This window comes from Achroia grisella, unplaced genomic scaffold (assembly GCF_030625045.1).
Source record: "Achroia grisella isolate CSIRO2021 unplaced genomic scaffold, CSIRO_AGI_Agris_v1 utg770, whole genome shotgun sequence".
Lineage (NCBI taxonomy): Eukaryota > Metazoa > Arthropoda > Insecta > Lepidoptera > Pyralidae > Achroia > Achroia grisella.
The window spans coordinates 2,380,713-2,406,860 of NW_026713016.1; the positions used below are offsets into that span (position 1 = coordinate 2,380,713).

The 26,148-nt window shown below is 40.5% G+C and overlaps 1 protein-coding gene across 1 annotated transcript in view; it reads right to left on the reverse strand.

Moving 5' to 3' along the window:
• The window catches only part of LOC131850572 (histone-lysine N-methyltransferase 2C-like), a 45,332-nt gene that overhangs the window by 5,204 nt on the left and 13,980 nt on the right, over nt 1-26,148 (reverse strand). Inside the window, exons 25-45 of the mRNA XM_059200855.1 lie at nt 25,455-25,606; nt 24,605-24,807; nt 18,360-18,495; nt 17,824-18,090; nt 17,249-17,374; nt 16,997-17,110; nt 16,537-16,643; nt 15,866-16,068; nt 15,281-15,515; nt 14,937-15,065; nt 14,100-14,216; nt 13,321-13,528; nt 12,306-12,409; nt 10,275-10,334; nt 8,137-8,643; nt 7,815-7,973; nt 6,673-7,737; nt 6,527-6,586; nt 6,356-6,449; nt 6,096-6,196; nt 8-5,842 (exon numbers count right to left, since the gene is read on the reverse strand). Of these exons, the coding sequence (XP_059056838.1) occupies nt 8-5,842; nt 6,096-6,196; nt 6,356-6,449; nt 6,527-6,586; nt 6,673-7,737; nt 7,815-7,973; nt 8,137-8,643; nt 10,275-10,334; nt 12,306-12,409; nt 13,321-13,528; nt 14,100-14,216; nt 14,937-15,065; nt 15,281-15,515; nt 15,866-16,068; nt 16,537-16,643; nt 16,997-17,110; nt 17,249-17,374; nt 17,824-18,090; nt 18,360-18,495; nt 24,605-24,807; nt 25,455-25,606 (9,982 nt within the window). The remainder of the gene's footprint in view (nt 1-7; nt 5,843-6,095; nt 6,197-6,355; nt 6,450-6,526; nt 6,587-6,672; nt 7,738-7,814; nt 7,974-8,136; nt 8,644-10,274; nt 10,335-12,305; nt 12,410-13,320; nt 13,529-14,099; nt 14,217-14,936; nt 15,066-15,280; nt 15,516-15,865; nt 16,069-16,536; nt 16,644-16,996; nt 17,111-17,248; nt 17,375-17,823; nt 18,091-18,359; nt 18,496-24,604; nt 24,808-25,454; nt 25,607-26,148) is intronic.

Here is a 26,148-nt window from a genome sequence, read left to right on the forward strand (position 1 = left end):
CACTCACCTTGGGAGCATGCGACGCGCAATAAGATGTTTTGTTCTTGTAGAAAACGCAGCTATCCTTCACCGCACATCCGAGATGGTAAACACTGCTGCATCGCACCTTGAAGCAACGGACTGTCGCCCCCAGTCTCTTGCAAACGACACACGTCGCGCTGGACCCGTTTGCGAGAGCGGTTTCAACGTTCATCAATGCACCGCTAACAGTTTCATAAACGCCGTCCGACCATAGTGCACAATTAAGATGAACCCATCTGTCTACATCACAATTCAATAGTCTTGAGACACCATCGGCTACGCCGTCGCCTTGAATACCACATAATTCACAGCGTCGGGAATCCTCGTTAGTTACAGGCATTATAGCCACACCTGTTCGGAATACCAATTCGGTGAGCTCTCTGTCTGTGGGCCGTTTGTATTTAGCTGGCGGACCGATGCAGCCTGGAGACCAGGCCTTATATCTCACTCCTCTATATTTTTCTCTTTCGACGCCCTGATTGCTTTTATCGTCCTGTTCTACACTCTTCAAGTCTTCGTCTAAAACGGATACGTCATCACCAACTTCCTTCATTAATTCATCGTTGTCCAATGAATCTATAAAAGACAAGTCCATTTTTTCGTCTTTTATATCAGGTTTAATATCGAGATCATCCGTTTCCATGCTCTCGGTTGAGGCAGTATCGAAATCATCTCGGTCTTTTGATAAATTAGTTTCGACGTCAGATTTATTATCTTCTTTGACAGCGGCCTTTGATTTTCCGTCAAGAATAATATTAGTTGGTCTCCAAGCAAACCTCTCGTAGCACTGAGGGCTACAGAAGAACAATTCCGAGTCACTATCACATAAAATTTCTCCAGCATTACCCTTGTTGGCAGATAGCAGGGGAAATTCGGAAGCCTTAGCTCTTACCACTGAGTCTAATATAACTACATCACAATGCCTGCAGAATTTAGCAGCTCCATTTAGTATACTCTGTATGTCAATAGGTGTACCCTCTTTACCATCTTTACCTTTAGATCTGTAAAGTCCTAACTTATGTGAGGGTGGTGTTGCAGTTCTTTCAATAATCTGGTATGATGTGGGCGGTGGTATATGCAAAATACCAGCAAGTTCTTTGAGTACGCCGAGTATATCTTCCGCTGCGCCAGAAGTTAGTGTTAATGTAACAGTAACATTTTCATTACTCTCTGTGCTGCCCGGAGAGTCAATCATCTTTGTTTTGACTACAGAATCGCTGTCGAGAGTCTTCAAAGGTTTCTGGACTTCATCTTCATCTTTTAAGTGATATAAAGAAACTGGTTTTACTCTGATCGGTACAGGCGCAATTATAGGAATAATGGGTGATATTCGACCTGAAGCAGAATCACTGTCTTCATCTTCCTCATCATCATCAATAAGCCTGAGACCAGGAAACCGATTCGCCGGTTCGATATCCATACATTCGGGACTGGAGCAACTAACTATAGTATCTGGGGTATCGGTATCACGTTCTTTGCAAATAAAGTCCAACTTTTTATCTTCGGGGTCATCATCAAACATAATAGGCTGAAACTCTTGATCATAAAAACCTCTTTGAGTTGATGTCGCTGGTTTCTCTGGTAATGGTTCCTCATCTCCAAATGGTTTTGTGTTGTAGTAATCTGCTACATTTGGAATCTTTGCATTGCCAAAATCTCCAGTTAAATCTCCTTTTAAAATATCGTAGTCTTTACTTTTCAATTTAGTCAAGTCGCCTGAACCAAACAGGGGACAAACTGCGAAATTTGTTGTTAGGGATGGTTCTTGAATTTGCATCGGCGGCAACAGACGTAATTGCGTCATTAAACTATCAATAAACGTATCGTAATCTTCTTCGTAACGTGAACCCTTCCGTGGCTTCTTTTTAGCGTTAGCTGAGTTTAAATTATTCTCCGCTGCAGCTTTCATATTCATTTGCATTTGTTTTCTTTTCTTTTGTTGATATTCTCGCCTTTTCCGTTTCTTAGCTTCAGATGGTGTTTCAGGGGCATTGGCTTCCAAAGTAGAATCCATAGTAACACTCTCTGGAAATTCTTCCTTCAGCGGTTGATCCATTTTCCCTTGGTCAGAGGCAGTAGAAACTCCTGATGTAGCGGACTGTTGAGAACTCTCATCGATTAGTTCTTTTTTGACATCCATAGGCGTGAAAGGTCTATGCACAGGGCTCTGTAACGGTGGTGCTATTTCTTTTTTGATGGCCTGTTGAAGCTGTTGATTTTCTATACTCATGGGATACATTTGCATTGATTTCATAGTTGGTGAACTTTCAGGTAATGGCGTAGTTTCTTCTTTAGTCATTATTTTCATAGGAGGTTTACGTATATCCATTAATGATTGTGTAGATGTTTGGATCAAAGGTGATATAGAAGAAGTTGGTATGGATGTTTGTATTGGTCGAGGAGTGAATGGCGAATTAACCGTTGTTATATGGCGAGGTGAGTTCTTAGGTAATTCAACTTCTTGTGTGAGCGCCAATGTAGGCGGGGGTATGGAAGGTCTCGCCAACTGTGCTTCTAATGACGGTATTGTGCCCAATGCTGGGGCAGTTCGCTGAATAGTCATTGTACGTTGCGGGACCACTGTAGCCGCTGTTGTAGTAGTCTGTAATAGTTGCTTTAATAAAACGTTCTGAGATTCCTCATTTCTTTGACTTGCAGCACTCTGCTGAATGATTTTGTTTCCTGTAACATCTGTAGCCACAGTAGAAGTACTAGGGTCGTCGGTCTCCATTGGTTCCGATTTAACCACAACAGATTCTACGCTGTGTCTCTTTGTAGGTTGTATATGACCCACAATGAGATCAGTCTTAGGTTCATCCGTCGACTTGGATCTTTTCAATGGCGATGTCAGTTGTGTATGTAATTTAGATGTCGGCATAAAATTAATAGTACCAGGAGGTTTCGCTTGCATAGAATTAATTCCTGGACTTACTATACTATGAGTTCTAACTGTGACATTAGGTGCAGGTTCTTTGTTGCCTATCAAAGGTCGAGATGTCATTACAAGAGCCGGTGGTTGGCTGGAGCTAATGCTTTGTTGATTAAAAGATATATTGCTTGTACTAATTTGTCTCGTCGGTTGCAATAATGTATGGCCCAATATACTGGTTGGCAACGCTTGATTTTTAGGGAAACTACTCACACTTGTCGTAATACTTGTTATATTCTGATGTATTATAGTCGGAGGAGTGCTGCTATGGATTTTTGATAATGCTGGCATTTGTATCATCTGTGATGCAACAGAAGTTGGATTGGAATCTTCGCTAGAAACAAAAGTTTGATTTCCTATCAAAGGAGACTGAGCAGGTGATTTCATTAGAGGATTTTGAATACTCACTGGGGAGTTAATGGGAGAGACTGTAGGGGATTTTCTCATTTGACCTAAACTTGACAATGTATTAATACGAGAGCCAATCATTTGGGCAACACTCAAAGGAATATTGTTATCCGAACTACTTAAAGATGTAATAGGCTTTTCGATTCTTTGCACAGGCGAGGGCCTTGACGCTGCCACTTCTACTTTTGATGAAGGTAGCAAATTTTCAAAATTAACTTGAGTTGGTGTAGTTGCATCACTGTTCTTTCTTATTACTGGGGATCCAACTTGATTATCCACTTTTGACGCGTTAGTGTTTATCGAAGACATGATAGTGCGCAACTGTTGCGATACATTTGCCATATTAGAAGTCAATTCAGATGGTTGAGACAAAGGGGATAGTTGGGGCACAGTTGCCGACTGTAAACTAAGTCTGTCAGGTTCCCTTTTTGGGAAAGTCAACTGATCCTGGCTTTCTTTGATATCCAGTTTTGCAGGTGCATTTGTATTTGTATTCTGAACATTGGCATTTGTAACTTTTGGATTCGGCTGCTTAACCCCGTATGTTTTAGGTTCATCAGTTATATTTTCCAACATACAAAGCATATCTTCAAATGTTTCAACATGCTTAGAATTACCTTCTACAGTCTCTTGATGTTCTTGCATTGTAATGTCATTCAAATATCTTTCTTGTGATGGCGTCGGCGATGGTATGGATATTTGAACGGACTCCTGCGCCATGTCCGATGTTATTTGCATATTTGAGTCTATCACCATCTCCTTAGTTTGATTAGCAATTGCTTTAATAGTTTTCACCACACCCTCTTCTGATTTATTTTCTATAGGCTGTGTATTCTGTTGACTTGCAGGTTCTGATATCGACTTATTGTAAGACAATAACAAGTTATTTGGAATATTGTCCTCCGGTTTATCCTCATCATCACCCTCCATAATATTATCTGGAATTTTTTCTGGTACTGGATCTGGACTTTTAATATCTGCCTTACCTAGTAACAATGGTGTACGATCAGTTATACATAATGTATGTGGTAACTCAGTTTGCTGGCTTATTTCGGTTTCTATGTCTATATCTTTATTTGTTTCCTTGATTATGGGTGAGGGCCTTTGATCATGAGATATGCTCTGAGGTGTAATGGCCGCAAGATGATGAGTAGGTAGAGTTATTGGATTTGATAGGTCCTTGTCCGAATTACTTTCAGATGTGACTGTACTATCAGGCGATGCGGCTTCATCTTGGAATATTTTCGCTGGAAGAGTAGCGTCGTGTGTGACAGACAGACTAGAAAGCTTCGTATTAGACAGAGACGAGAGTCCCATTGGTTTCTCTATCGTTTTAACTATTTTCTGTTTTACCTGATGTTGCGTCAATATAGAAACGGGTACTCGAGATGTGCTCGCAACTGTATTTGATGTAGCCAGAGTAATTACAGGGTTAATATTAGCTACTTTGGGCACATTAGATGATATTACACTTATTACCGAGCTGGTCGCTTTTGAAAGCGATGGCGTCGATGACATGTTAATGGCTAGAGGAGAGTTACCCAAATTGAGAGGAACTTTCTTGATATGAGTCTTCGCGACACCACTCGCATTTACATTTGCTAGGGGAACGGAAAGGTTCTTTAGAACTGGTACAGATATTGTCTGATTCGCTATCGAAACAGAAGCGACGGTAGCCTGAGACACTTCATTTAGTATCTTAGCATTGGAATGTGGTGACAGTACTGTAGCACTGAGAACCGGCAATCGCGGTAAAGTTGAGCTAGACGACGGGTTTACTATTTTATATTGCTGCTTGCCCGTCGACAGACTGATCACGGCCACCGTTTTAGTCGCGGTCTCCGTGCGAGTCGAAGTAGGCGGCGGGCCCTCCTCCTCCTCGTCCTCAGGTTTGCCGCTGTCGATCAGCTCCTCGAAGTCTTCCTCGGTCGCGATGCGCTCCTCGGGCGAGATCGTGCCGGGCTCTACGAGAACGATATCGTCGTCGTCGAGGTGCTCGACGAACTCCTCTACCTCGTCGTCGTCGTCGTCGTCGTGGTCGGAGGAGCCGCGCGCGGCGTCGGCCTGCGCGGAATAGTCTTCGGAGGCGTAGAGGACGTACTTGCGTCGGTCGGCGTCGGCGAGGTCGTCGGAGCGGTCGTCCGTGGGCGCGGGCGTTTTGCCGGTGAAGCGCGAGCGGGGCGGCGTGCGGCGCTTGAGGATGGAGACCTTGTTGATGTGCGGGCGGCGGCGCTCGTCGTCGCGCGGCGGCCACACGGGCGCGCCTCCGTGCAGCCCCGGCTTGCAGTAGCGGTAGCCGGGCGGGATGGGCGCCACGTGGTGTCCCAGGTGTCCGCCGCCGCCGTCCAGCGAGGGCGCGGGGGAGGCGGCGGGCGACGCGGACGGGGTGGGCGTGCGCGCCACGTGCGGCGACCGACTCAGCGACGGCGATGAGGGCGCGCCGCCCATAGGACTGTATTGTTGACGTTGCAACATCTGTTGACGCTGTAAAATTGAATAAGAGTCCATCGAAGTTTAAGAAGTCGAAGAAGAAGCGATTCAATAATACTTTGAAGTGTAAAATATATAATAGTACAATTTTACTACGTTATTCACTGCATTACCATTGTAAATAAAGATATAATTTATTGCATGTCAAGAGAAAAGTGTTAAATAAACCAAATGTACTACCTAACATATGCTTAATTTACATTTCACATGTGGTTTGTTAAATTTTATTTTCGTAAATATTACTCACGGCCATCTCATTCGCCGGATTTCCTGGTGAGGGCAGAGGTTGAGGGCTGCCCAAAGGTGACGTCTGTTGCCTACTACCAAACGGTACGCCCACTCTCATACCTGCAAAGTCGAAAACTACACAATAAGTATTTAGATAAAACAAATACGTTAAAAAAAGATGTTTTAATTTAAAATTTAGCTAAGATACAACAAAACTTCTAAATTAACAAGTTTGATAGAAAATTCACTCATGAAATTTATTACAATTAATATTCTTACCTTGTTGATGATGTTGTTGTTGTCTAGCAAATCTTGTCGGTAAAGGAGAACAACCCGGCGCCGGCCTCGAGAATCTCCCCGTTGTATAATCAGCCTATCAATCAAAAGACAAATGTTAATATTACACCCACCGATTAAATAGTAATTGTAGTAATTCATATTAATATTTACGTTTTGTAGTTGCGGCGATTGCGACGATATAGGGCTTTGAATTTGTGACTGTTGATAAATCTGAAACAAGAATTGTATGAACTTATACTTCTTGTCTAAATTATTATTACATTTCGCTATAGTGTTATTTGTAGTAGTATACTAACCTGAGGACTACGACTAGGTGTAGGTAACTGAGGACTAGTTCTTTGAGCTTGCAACTGCTGCAGGAAATGTTGCGGCGACATAGACGTCTGTATCGGCGACTGTTGCGTGTGCATAGGCGACTGTTGTAAATGTAGTGGCGAGTGTTGCGAATGCATCGGGCTCTGCTGCGGATGCATCGGGGAATGTTGCGTCTGAATCTGATTCTGTTGCTGGTGAAGGGGCGACTGCTGATGCATCGGACTCTGTTGCGGGTGCAACGGCGACTGCTGCGGATGCATCGGCGATTGCTGCGGATGCATCGGCGACTGCTGGGGATGCATCGGCGACTGTTGGGGATGCATCGGCGACTGCTGCGGTAAGTTAGTCTGCTGCACGTGCATCGGCGAGTGCTGCGAGTGCAACGGGGACTGCTGCGTATGGAGCGGGGACTGCGTGGAGGGATGCAAGGGAGATTGGGAGGTGTGATGAAGGGGAGACTGCTGGGAGTGCAGCGGCGACTGCATGGGAGAGGTGAGGTGATGGAGTGGGGACTGCGGCGCGAGTGGGTGCAAGGGTGAGTGCGCGTGCGGCGACTGCACGTGCAGCGGCGACATGGCGGGCCGCGCGGGGGGCGCGCGGGGCGCGGGCGGGCCGGCGGCGCGCGCCGTCAGCTGCGCGCCGAACTGCACCAGCCCGCCGCCCGCGCGCTCCACGCCCACCTGCCGCACCAGCTGCTGCGGCGCCGCGCCGCCCTGCTCGATCACCAGAGTGCGCCCCTGAAGTATTCGCCCCTGAGCATTCAGCGGCGACGTCACTAGCCCGATCCTCTGCTGAGTCATCGGTTGACCGTCCGCGCTCAGTACCGTCTGTTGTGTACGTATCAGGGTCTGCTGTTGCTGAATCGTGGCACCCTGGAGCCCCAGCTGCATGGGCCGGTTAATAGTCTGTTGCTGCATTTGAGTCGCTTGCGTGATGCCCTGATTAGGCGAGAACAAAGTTTGATTCGTGGCGATCTGTTGCGATTGATTTATTACAGTCTGTTGAGCCATTTGAGGATTTTGTTGTCGCTGCTTTGTCTCGTATTCCTGCACAAAAAAAATATGGTCACAAGTCGTCTACGTTGTTACACAAAGGTAATATAATAATGTATAATAAACCGAACCTGCATAAGCGTGCCATGCTGGCGAGCCTGTTTCCGTGCGGCGTCCAGATGCTTCTGAAGCGCCTGCTGCTCCGACGACACTCGCTGCAGCTCGGCCGCGTCGGCAGGCAGGAGCTCGTTGCCGGACTTCCGCAGCTGACGCTGCTTGCTGTTCAGCGACTGGAAGGTCGATAGCTCAGATGAAACCGCAAATCGAGTGAGCGTCGCGGGGGCGATGGGCGGCTCGGAGGAGGCCGCGGGACGGTGGCACCTGCGAGAGAGGAGGACGGCACCGCGCTACCACTACAAGCTCACGAACACGAAAGCGTCTACTGCGACTCACCTTGCGCATCTTGCGGAGCTTCTGCACCTCGGCCTCGTAGTAGGCCTGCTGGCCGGCGGCGTAGGCGTTGAACTGCTTGAGCCAGTGCTCGTAGGCGAGGCGCGCGTGGTGGTCGGCGTCGGTGAGCGCGCGGTCGGGCGGCGCGGGCGGCTGCGGCGGCGGCGCGGCGGCGTACAGCGGCACGGCGGGCGGCGCGGCGGGCGGCGGCGCGGCGCCGGGCCCGGGCCCGCCCGCCCCCCCGCCCGCGCCCGCCGCCCCCGCGCCCACCCACTCGCCGCCTTCGCGCTCCTGTTCGCGCTTCTCCTGCTCCAGGAGCTCCTCCAGAAGCAACGGTTGCTCCTGATTTACGTTCTGATGGTTAAATTTAGCTTTTTCACGTCGCCGCCTAGGCGACGTCGCGCGCCACCCTTGACCTGGCGATTCGTATTCTACTGCGAATATGATGATCGTCCAAAAGGGCGCACTGATTCGTTTTTTGAGTTGCGACAACGAAGGATTTGCTAGGAGCTACTTAATCCCTTTTACCGGTCTCATCTTTGACGAAGTAATTATGAAGAATGAAGTAATAATTTCTTGGAGAAGTTTTACTATCTACGCCAGCGTCGCACGTAGAATAAGCGATTAAAAATATACGACGCTACAGCGGTTTTCGAAAGTGAAGATAATTTGTGCACTACGAGAAGTATTGTGACTCAAATTATCAACAGCTCACTACGTTACGATTTAAAGATAGTAATTAATTGAAATAATAAATGGGTGCAATACTATTTGAAGAGCTCATTAACAATAAGTAAAACTACAACAAGGTGCTGAAAGATAACTAAAACAAGTGTATGTTGTTGTATAGCAATAAATCAATTGAAATTTACTCATCACTATTATAAAAGTCTGGTATGAACTGTACATAATTTATCAGTAAGTTTGTATTATATTTGATCTAGTAGACATCGAAAGTTTAATAAAATATACACTACACTATAAGCTTTACAGTTCTTAAACTATATTAAGTACTACCTGATTAAAATTGAAATGCAAATGTGGCGAAATAATCATTAATGGGCTTAAAACTGTTATATATCTTTTAGAGATATACAACAACATGGTCACGAATCAGAAAATCTATATATAGTATATGAATCAACATATACTTCTGTTGTCAGCCTAACACTTCCTAATAATCCATAACCATGAAGATGAATCCCCTCCACCGAACAGTCAAGATGAGACAGGCGAGATGTCAACATTTCCTCTATACGGCATGGAGGCCATAATTGAATATTTATCATTGTCTAATGCTCAATGTAATACCTACACCTAGAGTTAGTGTTGTGTTAGGAAGGATGCTGAAAAGGTTCAATGGTTAGTCATTAGGCATGCGTGCGACGAGCTAACAAGCAAAGTTAAAAGCAAACAGACCTAGTGGCCAGCGGTGACATGGCCTGTCATACTCTATAATAGACCTAAAAGTTAGGATGCGGAAAGGAAAGACTGCAAAGGTAGAGGAGAATTGGAATAATAGTTAATATACCTATAACTGGATATGTAATTTGAGATGTCAATAAAATAAATAAATCTTTTAGTGTATTTTTATAATTGTGGTGTGGCCTTGAACGACTGGGCTCGGCCGGGGAACGGCGCCCCGCATCGACTTACTTTCACTGTACAGTACACCATATGTCTAACGTTCCCCTCTAATTATAACGTATTATGATTTAAATATGGTGATAGTTAAATTATACCAGTTTGTACAGTCCACACTAGCTTATTCATCTCCGACAAATAGGATCCCAATATTGGTCCTTCGAGCCGTACGAAATCTTGTACTTTTCCTAACTTCATAATCTCAATTTGTGTTGCCTTTGTATGTAATGATGTCGAATTTAACACAATTATTCTGTTGTTATTTGTGATAGGCTGTCAGTGGCTTCGTGTGTTCTATAAATTGTGACTAGCCCTCGATTTCCTACATAATATATATATATATATATATTATTTGCCACAAGGCAACCTTTTATAACAATGATTGTATCTAGATTGCATACTGAAATATAGGTAGGAAGCTAGCGCGGTAGTGGTAGAGGTGCAGGTGGTACTACAAAGGTAGTGGTGGTAGTGGTGGTGGGGATGCGATGTCTGACCTGCAGCAGCAGCGGGCGGCGGTGTAGCCAGTCGCCCCACGCGTCCGCCGCGTCAAACGCCTGCCCGCGCCAACAACCATCAATCACCGACATGCAAACAACACGCCTGTACTCCACCGTCGACATTCAGCCTACACGCGTCCACCTTCCATACACACGAGCTTACGATTACTTACAATATGTTTTTATTTGTACAATTTCAAATGTCCCACGAGTACCAAAATGAAAACCGTCGTATCAGACTATAATGTTAGTTCAATACGAAATATTCGATTTATATTGAAGTCTAAATTTCATTACCAAGTCGATCGACGCATGAACCGTACTCAAGTTTTACGATTCCATGTTCAGACTAAGCCATTATTTATAGTATCTAAAACAACAATTTACAATACAAAAAGTTCTTTGAAACTAGATTCTTAGGTATCTTCATTTGTGTGACTTTCGTTGTGGAAATTTTACAAACAAATAATAAGTTTTCCAATGAAGCTCGTGTGAATTTTAAGCGGATTTACATTATACCCATGCAATATTAGTCTTCTAAGCTCAACCGACCGAATGAATCAAGCGATCTGTTTGATTTTGATATGTATTTACATTCGTAACGAACCGCCACCAACGCGTAGATAAATTAATATTGCTCTGGATATGGTAACGCAAATAACTTCACATTGTCTGCGATGCGATAAAAAACTAAGCGAATTATGAACATCATTATTAATGGTTCATATTTAGGGTCGATATTCATTCTATAGTTCCAAATGAACAACAAATAGCGGCACTAAACTTTGAACCAAAGCTTTTACTGCATACACTTAAAGCTGTTGAATTTGTTTCGACGCATGTAGCGGGAGTCGAAACAATTTCACACAAAAAAACACGTAGATTTCAAAAAATATTACTGCATGCACGACAATGTATCCAAAAATCCTCCAAGATGTACTAATAGTAATTAAAATGGTATTAAGTCTTATCGGCATATTAGTATAATTATTAATTTGTAAGTTCTAGTAATATTTATGACTAGATTACTACAATATTAGGTCGATTTATTTGTAAAAAGTTGAAAAGATGTGGTGTATTCAAGGCGACTTCGTACGATGAAGTAATAAAATAACTATTTGAGCAATAATCATAGACATTTTCTTTTTGTTCATTATATTACAGTATATACAGGGTATTTAGACGAAAGTCATAGTAGTATATATATATATAAATGATACAAACAAATGTCTCAAAGAAGCAAATTGGTAAATATTTTATTAAACTGTGATCAGTTTAGTATAATTATTCAAAATTTATATTCATACTTCCACTTTGTATTTGGGGTAAGTGTTTCAGTATCATAAGTATCTGATATTCAGTTAGCATTCAGATTGTTTTTGTATCTTTTATGACTATATTTATACACTGAAGTTCTACTGCTTGCTTATATGTCGAGTAAACTCGTGTAAGCAAGCAGTTGTTATAGTTTATTTTTTTATTGATACCACTGATACACTGTACTGTCCAATTCGTGTACAAATAATCGTCGAAGTTACCTTGAAAATACACGTGTCTCTGTATGTAGAGGTAAGTCTATATTTAATTTTCTATTTAATTGTGCTAGAATGGATCTTTATAGACATAGTTTATTGACTTTATTGGTAATATATTTCGTCACTTGTAAATTCGGCGCCAGATGTAGCTCAAATATGGAAATGTTCATAAAATCTTGATGAAAGTGGTACTTGAAGTTGATCATGTGTTTCAAAGTTGGAACAAACGTTTGTGTCACAAAACACGTGTCGGTTCTTATACCAAAATGTTTAGGTTCAAATGTGTGGGTAGCGTGCTCAATTTGTAGAAATTTATCTTTATTCTCGTTGCAGAGTATTTTGTAGCTTTTACTATGTTTACAAATAATATTAGACTTTTGCTAGTGTCGAAAGATTCTGAAATATGAGAGTGACGCCGTGTTTACAAGCGACATGTAGACATGACCGGGTAGTAGTAGGTAGGAGGAGGTCGACGGGGGCTGTGGGGACTCACCTGCGGGTAGGGGGGCGGCGGGGGCGCGGCGTGCGGGGGCCCGGCGGCCCGCAGCGTGCCCGGGTACGGCGGCGGCGGCGGCGCGCGGCTCGCGCCCACGCCCGCTGCAACACGAACCACACCCTTATATCCCTCGCAATGGCACCCTTCCATTTGTTTACATGTCCACATAATTTGAATTAACTTCAGTATAAAGTTAGTCCACGTTATGACCCCAGGTTGAGTGTACGCGTTACTAATAATATGCCATGTAGTTTACTATAAAATAAACTTACTTATGTAGTTTAATTGTTACACATGTATACTCTTACCTAGATATTACACGACACAAATAAATTAAGTAGCGAAACCTCATATAATTATTTTTCTATGTACTTATAGCGAACCAATTCAACTAGTTTCATGCGTGTTTGCGTATATGAATCATATCGTATCACTTTCTTTTAAAATTTTATTTTAATTGCATAGATTTTATTTACCGGATACGGGTTTAAGTTTTATAAATTAGCAATAACTCTATAATTATATTTTTCAGATATCCGCCATTTAGCAATGATAATCTGATTTACACGCACGATTGAAGCATGCGCTGGCTGGCGGCGCGCGCTTCTTTCTCGTTATCTTCATCAACAGTTACATACACATTTTTTCTTGCATGATCTATTCAAAGAGCATACGTGTAAATGCTTAATGGCTATATGGGCTAAGTTGCCAAGTGAGGCGGGAAAAACGGAACCAAAGAAAAGGTGACGTACCCAAGTGCGGTAGTGAACCTTTCCCTGAGACGGGAAAGATCAAACAAAAATAAAAAGAGGTTGTATAGTCACGTCATGCTCGAATCACTACCGCACTCGGGTAGAGTGCGGTAGTGATTCGAGCATGACGGAGCGGTCATGTCGCACTACGCCCAGTGCGCCGTCCGCTCCCACGAGTCTCAGTGGGACCCGAGTACGGCAGTGAGCCTTTCCCTGAGACGGGAAAGATCGAACAAAAATAAAAAGAGGTGGCATAGTACCCGAGTGCGGCAGCGACGCGAGCGTGACGGAGCGGTCGTGCCTCACGACGCCGACGGCGCCGTCCGCGCCGACGAGCCTGGTGCCGGGCGCGATGGCGCGGCCGGCCGCCAGCGCGGCGTTCACCTGCGCCGTCATCGCGTTCACGATGCTCTGCGTGTTCACTGCGTTCACCGCGCTCACGGCGTTCGCCGGGTTGGCCGCCGCGCCCTGACCGCATCGAGTCGCGTTTCGTTATTGTAAATAGTTTAAATATTTTGTATCGACGGCCTCGGTGGTCCGGCGGTTTAGTACGCCGCTTTACTTCCGGCGGTCGCGGGTTCGATTCCTCGCACGCAAATATTTGAAATTGTGCTAATATTTCCATTCATGACTATGATTGTTTGTATCGGTCTGAGTGTTTTCTATGCTATTATGTAGGTATGTATTAATATCAGTTGTCTAGTGCCCATAACACGAGATCTGCTTACCGTAGAACTAGATGGCGCTGTATTAATTATCTAAGGTTACTAATTATTACTTAAAGAAAATGAGATAACTTTACTTTTTATATTTATTTTGAAACATACAAATACTATAAAGTTGATTAGAAATTGGACCCTGCACTGACCCCCTGTAGCGCGGACGTCCACAAAAGAATTGCCAGATTTTAATAACCATTACAGATCAGCGAGTAGAGTATCAATACACCCAGAAGAATGAGGGTATTTTAGTTTGATTTCATAAATACATCACAGATTAATTGTACATTACATATATGTTATTACTGTACAGTCTGTACCTGTCCAAAGTGCATATGTTGTGATGTGAATTGCACTTGCGGTCGCTGCACCACTTGTTGAGTCATCACCTGCTGGCCTGCCTGTCCAAACTGTATTGGCCGCTGGCCCAAACCCTGCTGTTGTGTTAAAAACAAAGTCATATTATCGTTGCCATTATGGCTTTTGTTTATACTAGATGCAAAGCAGTCAATGAACTATATGATCTTTTTTATCAAAATAATCTATTTATAGAGAGGAAAAGGATTTTTAGTAATAGAAACTAATGACCATATTAGTTATAATTTGGGGTTGAATGTGAACGCTGTCTAACTTGGAAACCATCACGGTTAATTTCTAGTGCATTCAGCACGATGGTTTAACAAATCTGACATCATCCCCATCAGTGTCTCCAGCTCATACCGCCAGTGCATTCGGGTGGATATCATTATCATCCGTTAAAAAAATCTGCTTATAGAATTTCTACGAACAAGAATTATCAAGATAAAAAATTACTTCTACTCTATACCACTAATCAGGAAAAGTGGCATTTTTCTATGGATGATACTAGAATAGTGCACCCGCCTGCGCTAAGGGTTTACGTTGACCAGGCACCAGTGGAAGATGATAAAAATCCATGAGGTCAGATCACTTAGGCCATCATGTTAAATTCACAACGAATTTATCACGATGGTTTCCAGAACCGTATCAACCTCACATGTTACATGGCAAGCAATAGGGTTATTAGTCCACATAACTAAAAATGCCCTTCCCCACTGGAAAGTCGTATTTGAGATCTTATTGAGTTATTTTAATAGTGCAAAAATGATTCTGTTTATGTTTAGTTTCTGTGTACATACCGGCAAAGGCAGGGACATGCGCGAGGGGGCGGACGCAAACACAGGAAGACGCGCGGGTGAACCGCGCCATGCTTCGCCTTTATCCTCGCCCTCTAACTTCACTTCCGCCTTTATCGATTGTATCGCCGTCTGCGGAAATTTGAAATGCCAAATAAGCCAGCGGCTTATCTGATAGAGAGTGACAATGACCAGAATTCGTTCAAACAACACAAATCTATATACATAAGAAATTATAAATATTACGGGTAATATCCGGTACGAAGGACCACGATTATGATTGATAAAAAGTATTACATTACACAAAGCATATATTCGCCACAATGGCAAAATTAGTTGAAACCAACCTGTAACGTCATTTGCTGATTTTGTGTAATGACCCTCTGCACTCCATCAGAATCTGTTCTGCAGAAAATCTGGCCGACTGCACCCATTGGTGTACCATCTGGCTTTAGATCCTGACCTTCAGCCTTCACCTCTTGTAACTCTGCTTTCATCTCCGTCTTTGTTATCTCAATATTCTTTACAGATTTATGTAAATCAGTATTCATTTTAATATCAGGTTTGTGTTCAGCCTCGTCCCTAGACAAATTAAAGTATCATCTATAATAGTGAGAAAACAATAGCATAAAATGCTTACAGCAGATTTGTTCTCTATGTTGACTTTATATAAATAAAAATGCCTAAAATTTTCAATATATGTTACGAAACCCTGTCAATGAAAAATTATTATTTTTATATTCTCCTTTTTTAATAAAATTTCGGCAACAGTATGTGCCTGTGTATATAAATTAAAAATCGATAGTAGTTTTTGTATTATGGAGTTGTCTACTTAAAACGGACAGCCAATCAAACACTGTATGGTTTCCGTTATATCGTATTGTTCCGGAATCCTAAAAATAAATGTTAATAACAATAGTAGTAATACTAACTCTGGTTCCCGCTTGGCGTGTCGCTCGGGCATGTTGTCTTCAGCGAGCTCCAGTCCATCGAGCAGATGCTCGGCATCATTAAGCGCGGCCAGTTCTGGATCCGCGTACTCCAGGATATTAAACTGCTCGCCGATCTCCGCTGTCAATGACTCCAGCAGTTCTTCATCATCCTCGCCGCCAAGACCGGTCAAGATGTTATCAACCTACATACACAACCACATAATAAGAGTATTTATACTAAACTCCCGCAACACTTGCGTAACTATCAACCTTCAAAATCAATTAACCAATTTCAATATTATTGTAACATTTAAAAAAATGTTGTTATACTAAAGTATAGGATTAAATAATGAACAGAACAAGTTGCATGTAAATATAGTATCAGTACATTTTTACAACTACTTTCAATTTAGCTTATTACTTTATTCAGAAATTCCCAAATTGTTTTTCATCGAAATAACAAACTTTGACTAAATTGGTTAGAAACTTAGATTTCGATTTGATTTCTGGTTCACTTCTCTATTTGTCTTTACTCTCGAATATTATAATTTCCTAATCGCCAATAAATATCAGTAGTCTAAAAAAGAGGTAGTAGGTTAGGTATTTCGTGTGATAAATAAGTAAGAACTACCTAAGATAATTACTACACATGCATAATATCATCTCTGTACCTCGCCAATATTCCCTGTATCCTGTTCGAGTTTCTCCATATCTCCCATATCCATCTCATCAGTTCCGTGCTCTTGACCAGTATCCTGCTTGTGGTCACTTCCATGAGCTACAAAAAAAAATTAAATACATAGGAGTACAATAAAAACAAACACATTTTCTCTTTAAACAATAAGCACAGTTATAATGTTTGAAACTGTCTAGAGATTTAGCACCGGGAAGCAAGGTATCTTGCTAGTACTACTTCTCATAATTGACAAGTTCCATTTTATTATACTCCACCCTAAAAACAAGTTGATTATGTCTTCATTCAACTTGAAGAACGATTGTGGAGAAAAAAAAGATATTTAGTAAACAATAAATGCGTTACAATCACACCAATCTCTTAAATCATCAAGCAAAATGTAATACATATTGTGCTAAGAACCATTCTAATTAAAATGTAAATTAGTTAATTCTCACCATTTCCTTGGGGTCCGATATTTGTCTTTTGCTCTACGATTTGTTGAGTTGTATTCACTATGGTCTGTTGCATTTGACTATTCTCAGTTGCAATGAGTCGTTGTTGCATAATCACTGCAATAAATAGTACAAATTAAGGCAATCTGTTAAACCTGTGCCACCTGTCCTGTCACCACCACAATGGTGATTGAAGTACAACCAAAAAAAATTGTAGTAGTCTTAAGTATTGAAGACAAACAAAAAAGAACTTACGCTGATGGTCAGGCCTCTGGCCGGGCTGAAGGGGTGTTCGTGGCCGCAAGCCAACCGGAAGCGGGTGGCGGAACTGCTGACCTTCTAAGCTCACACCTTGAACACCACCATCATCGGACGCAGATTCTGTGATGAATAAAATACTACTGTAAAATATATAGTAATCAGATCCAGTATGGGAGAAAGGGGATTGTTAGTAATGTGGACTGATCACCCCATTGCTAGCAATTGTCAGGTTGACCTCAACATAGCTCTCCATGGAAACCATCACGAATTTGTCACGACGAGCTGACTGACCGGACCTCTTGCTCATGTTATCATCCTCCACTGATGCCACGCCAGCGTAAATGGTTAGCGTAAGCTAGTGCACAATTCCATTACGAACTATTAAAAAAATTAGAGCCAGTATTATATTGGATATGTAACACAATATACTAGAACAATATAAATGTACGATGACTACGATGTCAAAAACAACGTTTATATACTCTATTCCACAAAAGTATATAATAACCTAACAAATGAATTTCAATAACAGTAATTTCGGCATCGATTTGAGAGTCATGTGTACGTACGCGGTGACCACATTTTATCCGGGTGTCTTTGTAGCAAATCGCGCAGCTGCCGATTGATGTCCTCGTTGGCGTTGGCGTAATGCATCGGGAACCGCTGGGCGGGGAATGCGCTGCGAGGCGCTTCAGCGGCTGCAGCGGCCACCGCCGCCCCCGCCGCCCCCACCGCCCCCGCCGCCCCCGCCGCCCCCGGCGCGGCCCCGCCCGGCGGCGAGCTGCCGTCCGGCGCCCGCAGCCGCTGCATCGCTGCTTTCGAGTTGAATATAAATGCTCGTACACCCATCGCGATCCAATAATACTTGTCAATTTACTTAGATGTACTTACATATAAGTATATCTTTATATATCATCTAAAAATTATAATTAAATATATTGAATCATACATACCTATCGTTTACAAATACTTTGCAAAACAGTACTGTTCGCATTCCTCTCAAGTGTTCAGCTTTTTAATCTACTTTGCAGGGTAATGAATAGTCCTATCCAGAATAAAAAAATCATGATTGTAGAACGAAGAATCGTTGATAGTATGCAGGTACCTTGTATCCTTTGGTCGTGTATGATTTGCTGCTGCTGCTGCGTCTGCTGCTGTCGCTGCTGTTGTAGATGTTTCCACTGGCGCTCCTGTTCGGCCTCTCGAGCGCTCCGCTGCTGTCCGCATGCTCGCTCTTGTTCCTACACCGATCGCCATTGTGAGTTAGTATTTTGCATATGTTGTTGGCATTTAGTAACGCAGTGAGTATATACGTCACCACTCCTTTGTATCCCCAAAATTTCTAAAAGGATAACTAGTAATAAAATAGTACCGCGCTGATGGACCAGTTGGTAATAATAGGACAATATCCTCCGTCTATAGAGACGTACCATACCCAGCAGTGGGTCTTAAATATCTTATAGAGCTCTCGTTTCATTAAAAAGGTATTTTTTATTTAATTACAACAGTCGTAAATACAATTATTATCTTAAATATACTTTTATAATAACAACTATAGCTTATTACGTAAGATGTTATTTTGATGTTCCAACTAAGCATCAGCTTATCAGCGCAGTTACGCCTGATGTTTAAAGTGTCCATAGGCTACTGTAACTGTTTACCCTCAGATGGACCGTATGCTTGTTTGCCACTATCGTAGTAGAAAAAATAATATGGCAGATAATATAAAATACAACTGCCCCACTGTAGGCAGGTATTTTTTTTCGATAAATTAAGTATTTCCTGATGCTTAGATGGAACATCAAAAATAATAACTACCGTAATAAGGTCCTATATTAACAGTTGATACAACAACCACCCAATCACCCAAAGTCAGCACAATGGAATAATTTAATGGAAACAGTTTAAATGAAGTTGTCACTGAAGAATATTATAGAAATATTATTAAATGAACCAAGATCAAATTTATTAAATTATAACGCGATGTATAAAAGCTCTTTAGAAAAGTATCTTAACATTCGACGTTTAGTGTATCGTACATTTCATTTAGGCATCTGAATTAATCTTTTTTTAACTTTATATTGATCATATAGGTAATTTGTATCACAACATAAAGAACATCGTGATAAAACTGCAAACACCAATAATATAATAGAACACATCGTTGGTGTGTTTCTTAAGCAGAGGTTTAGGTAACTTTAATTATATTACGATTGTTATATACGAATATTAGATTAGAAATAAAATGTCACTAACAATTGGGCCATGCCATAATAAATATATTTATTATTATTATAAAAAATATGTAATGAAGAATCAATTTAAAAAAAGTGACGTGAATATTAATATAGAAAGAATATTTAGTAAAATAATTATTATTAATTTAAGGAATTGTTATTAAAATTAAAAAGAATTGTTGTTTAATATTTTACAAGAATTTATAACATAAAATCCATGCTACGAAAGTAGTGTTAAGCCAGTGATCTTAATCTACGCCATTCCGAAACGACAGTTGACAAAAATAGAACGATTTGGAACAACTACGTACAGAAAATAGGAAAGTTTAGAGGTGATTATTACTTTGTATGGATTTAATTATATAAGTAATATTACTTTAGTAGATTTGATCTTTTTAACTATTCGCATATCGAATTGAACTGGTCGTTGACCAGTTCAATTGATCGATGAATGAATTCTTTTGCATTTCGATCATTCACTTTATACAGATGAATCAGTCTGATTCCATTAATTAAATGACTTACGCGTACGAATCATATGATTGATATGAGTGACCAAAATGAACGGATGACAGCCGCAGATTGAAGAGATTGATTAGATCATACTGATTGAAAATTTGTGATCTAATCCCTTTTAAAATCCCGCTTGTAATTGATAATCGATTCTAATTCAATTTAAAAAGTATAATAAAATATGTGAAAGGAGAACTCTATAAAACAAGAAACTACTATTCAACTAAATGTTTGTTATTTGTAAATTTGCTACTATTTTCAACGGCTTCAAACTATTGAACATGCGGTAACTGTGCAGGCAATCTATACTAATTAATATTACATACTATTTCCACTGAATATGATTTTGTTTTAATTTTTAAAATTACTACATGTGTTTTATATACAAATTTGATTCTATTCAATTTTTACTTTTGTTTTTATTAGAAATCAAGCACGGGTTCAGTATTAGTTTTTAGATTTTTTTGTGAAGTGTTAGAAAGAACTATATGTACGCATAATTATTTGTATTTACAAATTTGTAAAGAATTAGAATCATTACTTCTTGCTGATGTTCTTAAACATCCAAAAAGTTCGTAAAATATCAACTATTAGATGAATTCATAAAAAATATATATATCACCTATAAGAACGCATTTCAACTAATAACGCGTTCTTGTCCCTTTCTAATTAAGGATTGAAAGAAGAGTTTAAATGCTGTAGCCAAATTTAGAATGTGTCAAGCATTTTTATGAATAAAACAGTAAACAGTAAAACAAGTCGGTATCGAATATACCTACCTATATTTCATAAAAGTAATAGCATACTCAGAAATTGTACAACATATTCGCTATACAAAAACTCTTACTCGAATAGTGTACTTCTTTTTGTAAGTTAATTACATCACTATTTTAATATAAAGATGGAAAAATGCCGCTTACTACGCAGACATATTTGTACATTTTGTATAAACGGGTATGTAAATAAAAACAACATAGTGAAAAACAATTCCTAGATACAAATTCCTTATCAATTAGTCTGCACGATATATCTTATATCATATTACATATTACCAACAAACTTAAACACTACATGATAAAGCTTTGTACACACGAGCGCAACATTGCAAATGAACAGTATACACAACGTCGTACTATGTTAGAACTGTTAGCACCACAACCAGCCACCATTGCGTCCATGTTATAGCCAACACTACCAAGGCAAAGCGTAAATAAAAAATGTAACATTACGGAAACAGAGGACGCGAGTCCGGGAGGCGTTTCGCTTTATTCGGGAGTCCTCATTCAAATTAATAAAAAGCTAAAAGAAAATGTAACAAAATAATCACACAGCTTACAATGCCATTTAACAGCCAAAATTTGTTGGGTGATAACTGACTAAATTTGGAATGATTTGAAATTGAACCGAGGTGCATCGGACCGCGAGGTGCGAATCGCGCGATCACCCAACAATTGTCGAATAACTCGCATACACACTTAATGTTACAGGTAATCCTGTATATTGATTGTAATATAATGTGTCTATTTGTTTGTTTGTAGTAGGACATATGTGTTTGTTTTTTGTATTGGTATTACAATAGATACAGATAAATTACAACGTAATATAATTAACATATATATTTTCTATTTGTGTATGCCTATATTTTATGGTGCTGTTCTTGTACATTCCATTCTATTTATAATTCTAAAATATAATTATACTTTTTTATTAATTTTCCAAACAGTGTAAACTGTTTTCAAATTATTTTTTTAAAAAATATATTAAGTGATTTAATGATTAGCCTGGTCGAGGGACTAGGTTATCTTTGAATTTTCTTTCTAACGCAATAGTGATGTGCTTTGACGGTAAATGGGGTGAAAATAATATTATTCCTTCAGCGTACATATAATAAACTATACTAGCATAGGTAATAACAAATATTAAAAGATATTGACCATCAACAATAAAACAGTATATATGCGTGTGTTGTGTCAAATACATGTCAGTGTCTGTAATGTTTTTTATTGATTTAATGTATTTCTAAGCCTATTTATAAAATATTAGCTAACTGCACTCCTCTGTACAAACTATGAGTGTGCGAACCATTCCACCGTCCAAGAATTTTTCCTAAAAAGGTTCCTTTTCTTTACGTCATATAAAATGAAGACGCTTACTTTTTGTTTAATCTTTAAAACTATGCAGTTTTTACCAATAGAGAGTGATACAAGAGGAAGGATTATATGTATAAACCGTGTTAAGTCGGAGCGGGTAGCTAGTATTAATATAAATATAGTATGTGTGTGTGTGTGTGTGTGTGTATGCGAGTGCGCGGCGTGTTGCGGGCGCGGCGGTCGCGGTACCGTGTGTCGGTCGTGCTTGAGGCGCGGCAGCGTGCGCATGATCTCTGACGGCGTCAGCACGCGGATGTGCGCGTCCGCCTCCAGGAGCCCGCCCGCCGTCACCGTCACGTTGGGCGCGCGCACCCCGCCGCCGGCCGCGCTCGCCGGTCCGGTCGCCGCCGCCGCCGCCGCGCCGCCGGCCGGCGCCGCCGGCCCGGGCGCCGGGCTCACTACCGCCGCGACGACCGCCGGTCCGGCCGGTCCGGCAGTTACGGCCGCGCCGTCCGCGTCTCCGGCGGCGCCCGAGCTCTGTCGCGCCGCAACATTGCTTAGTACCGCGCCGCCCGCTGGCCGCGCTTCACGAGTTTCTCGGGCCGCGGGCAGCGATCGGTAACGAGTGGTACTCGACCACCTTATTAATTTTGGGTACTACCCCGGAATAACATACGCATCTATGTTCTAATACAGTACACATAATATTCTAATACATTACATGCTATATTTTATGTTTTCAAATTAATACCATTTAATTATCTAAATCTATCTTATATTCTCTATAGTCTGAAATAATGTTCGAAGCAGGAAAGGTGTCTTTTTTATACATTTAATAGTATTAGTTGTCATACGATTTGCATTCATCTAATTATCGATTTACATGTATCATGACTATATTATATATATTATTCTAAAGTTTAAATACATTGGTTACACTACGCCATAAATTGCAATTTTAAAATAAATTGTACGAATATTTAAACTAACTATTGATTTAGCTACGATTCTCTATATATATGATAGTGTAATACATTTCATTACGAAATTAGTTATATAATTTTATTATATTTATAAATTTACGTCATATAAAATCTTATGATGACAGAGAATATACTGCATGTATTCTTGATTCTAACTTTTGATCTACAAAACGATTTATTACTACATTAGAGTACTTGAAATCGAATAAGATCATAAGACAGACACTCATTCCCTTATGTGCCTCAATAAACTATAACAGAACAGAATTATAGAAACTATATTTGATATTTATTTATATTACTGGTTACATCATAATATGATCCACAGTTCATATACATATTAGTTTTACCATTTGTGACACTGGTTCTCTTCTTGATAAAATCAAAACAATGTATTTAAGCATGTAGTCCTATATAATGTTATAACAGCTCAATAACAAATACAATAATAAAAACGAGTCTTAACTATGGAAACATCCCAGTCAACAACAAAATCATTCAGCATTATTCTATGCTAATCACAGTACTCAGACACAGTTTCTTGTAGAATTATTTTGCATATTATACCAAGTCAATAATAATAAGAAAAGTCTTCAAATTAATATGAAACAAAATTTAATTTCAATGCTATATATAAATTAAAATCTTATGCGTGACCATAGAAGCCAGACACGTTTGTCTTGTAAATGTTTATTTATATATATAAATACACCTAATATAGCGCAACCTAAAGCCGTGTACCCAAGTGAGCGCATCATGGCGAGCTTGATTGCACGGCACAGACTACACAAATTGCAGAGTGTCAACTCGAGTAGTGGCTCTATCTAGAAAGGTTTTTTAGAACGCCACCATTAGGTTTCAACTGTAACATCGACAATATTATTATTATATTGCACTTACTACAGAATTTCACATAGAGCTGCTGACTGAAGTTTTCACTCTGTATGTATATAGTCGTGTGGTACCAGTATAAGTGCAGTATGGAGTGACAGGCGTGAGTGTGGCCGCCAAGCTGACTTCGCACCCCGAGATGCGTCAGTTCATGCACGGAACTTCTCAACTGGGTACAGCGTCAATACTTACATATCTATTTAAATTCTTAGCAGTTTGTGTATCCAGTAGCTAAATACTATTCCAAATTCGAGTGTATACCAAATAAAAACAGCAGAGTTTAGTATTGAACAACCAAAGTTCGGATACTCCGTGCATTATAGCATGGTATAATCACTAAAACGATTGGGAGTGAAAGAAATACGATTTATTTCATTGACTTTCACTCGCTTTCATTGAGCAATGTTCAAAATCTCCGCTGTTGTACGCATCATGTGACAATGCACAAAGTAAGGAGTTATTATGACACATGTCAATATAGAATACAACTTGAATCCACATTTTATTGAGAAAGTATACCTTTAGGGTTATAGGAAACGGTATGCACTCGATAGTGTAAAAGACACACAGAGGAAACACAGTGGTAAGTGAGTTGGGTTAGCACACACCACATTGTACAAACTCAAAGCGACATACCTGCTGAGCTTTCTTCATGCGGATGGCGCTTCTGTTGTCTCTCGCACGTTGCAGATATGGCGTTTTCTGTTCGGAAGGCAGAGCACGCCACTTCTTAAGGATCTGCTTGCAACGGTCCACCCAATTAGGGTACTCAGTTTTCCACTCTGGGTGGTTGGTGTTCGCGTACAGTACGGCTGATATGGTCGCCGCTGAGCCTAAGCCTATTAGAGAACAGTATAAACTATGTGTAATTTTTGTTCATAAATGATAGAGATACTTTTATTGTATATTTTAAAGTATGCTACCCGTCACCCGCAAGTTCGTCTTTTTAAGCTAGTTGAATAAGAGATAGTCCATGTGATCTATGATATATATCATAGTATACACATGTATACTATGATATACCATATTAAATTAAATCAATAACATTTTGACTCCACTACTGCACTGTATTAATCCATAATTTATAACTTGTTTATAAAATAAAAATTTTCATGGACTAGTTAAAGCAAAAAAAACCCTATTGCACTTGCATTGCTAACTATTTGATCTCAACGGTGGCGAGAGTTCGTCGGTGTAACATTTGCACTATATAAATTCAACATGGGTTTATAGACATAGTCAGCAGTCAGTAGTCAGTAAGTAATTATTGCTACTATTTATAAACTTTTTAAATGAGGTTTTATACACTGTTTAAGTGAGTAGTGAGTAGTGAGCAGTGAGCAGTGAGCAGTGAGTAGTGAGTAGTGAGTAGTGAGTAGTGAGTAGTGAGTAGTGAGCAGTGAGTAGTGAGTAGTGAGTAGTGAGTAGTGAGTAGTGAGCAGTGAGTAGTGAGTAGTGAGTAGTGGTGTTGTGTGTGTGTACTCACTCTCGTCTGCGCGCATCTTGTCTGCGCTGCGCTGGTTGTAGGAGGGCGGCGGCGCGGCGGGCTGGTCGGCCCACGCGGCGGCGGGCGCGGCGGCCGCGGCGGGCGGCGCGGCGCCGCACTCCGGGAACAGCGGGCTCAGCGCACTGTTGCTGCTATTTGTTTTCAAATACAATTAGACTTTCGATTCGTATTACTAGTATTTGTATTGATACCACGTGATATTATTTCTGGTAGTGGTTAATATTATTTTTTATACAAAAATTATAATAATCAAGTCCCCTACTTGTAACCAAACTTTATTTGTAACAAAAAAAGCACGCCTCCGTCTTTAATTCATAAAAACTACCAATGTCGTTACATATTTTTCTATTACGAAAAAGCGGATGACAACTGATGTTATAGCTGACCTACATTATTACATTTTCAATCAACAACTTGAAAGCCAATTATCTCGAAAAATACATATAGTTTCAAGTAAAATTGTAGAAAAAAATTATTAATTACATGGGTACTTTTATACCCTTGCCGACTAACCCTTGTATACGCAATATCGTTCATCATTCATTTTTTAGAATTTTAGTTATTAATTATGGTTTCCAGAAATAATTTGTTACAGATTTTATAATAATAGTAGTAGTTTTCATAATGATATATTACCAAGATGTTGTATTATACATAATTTCTATAAAGCACT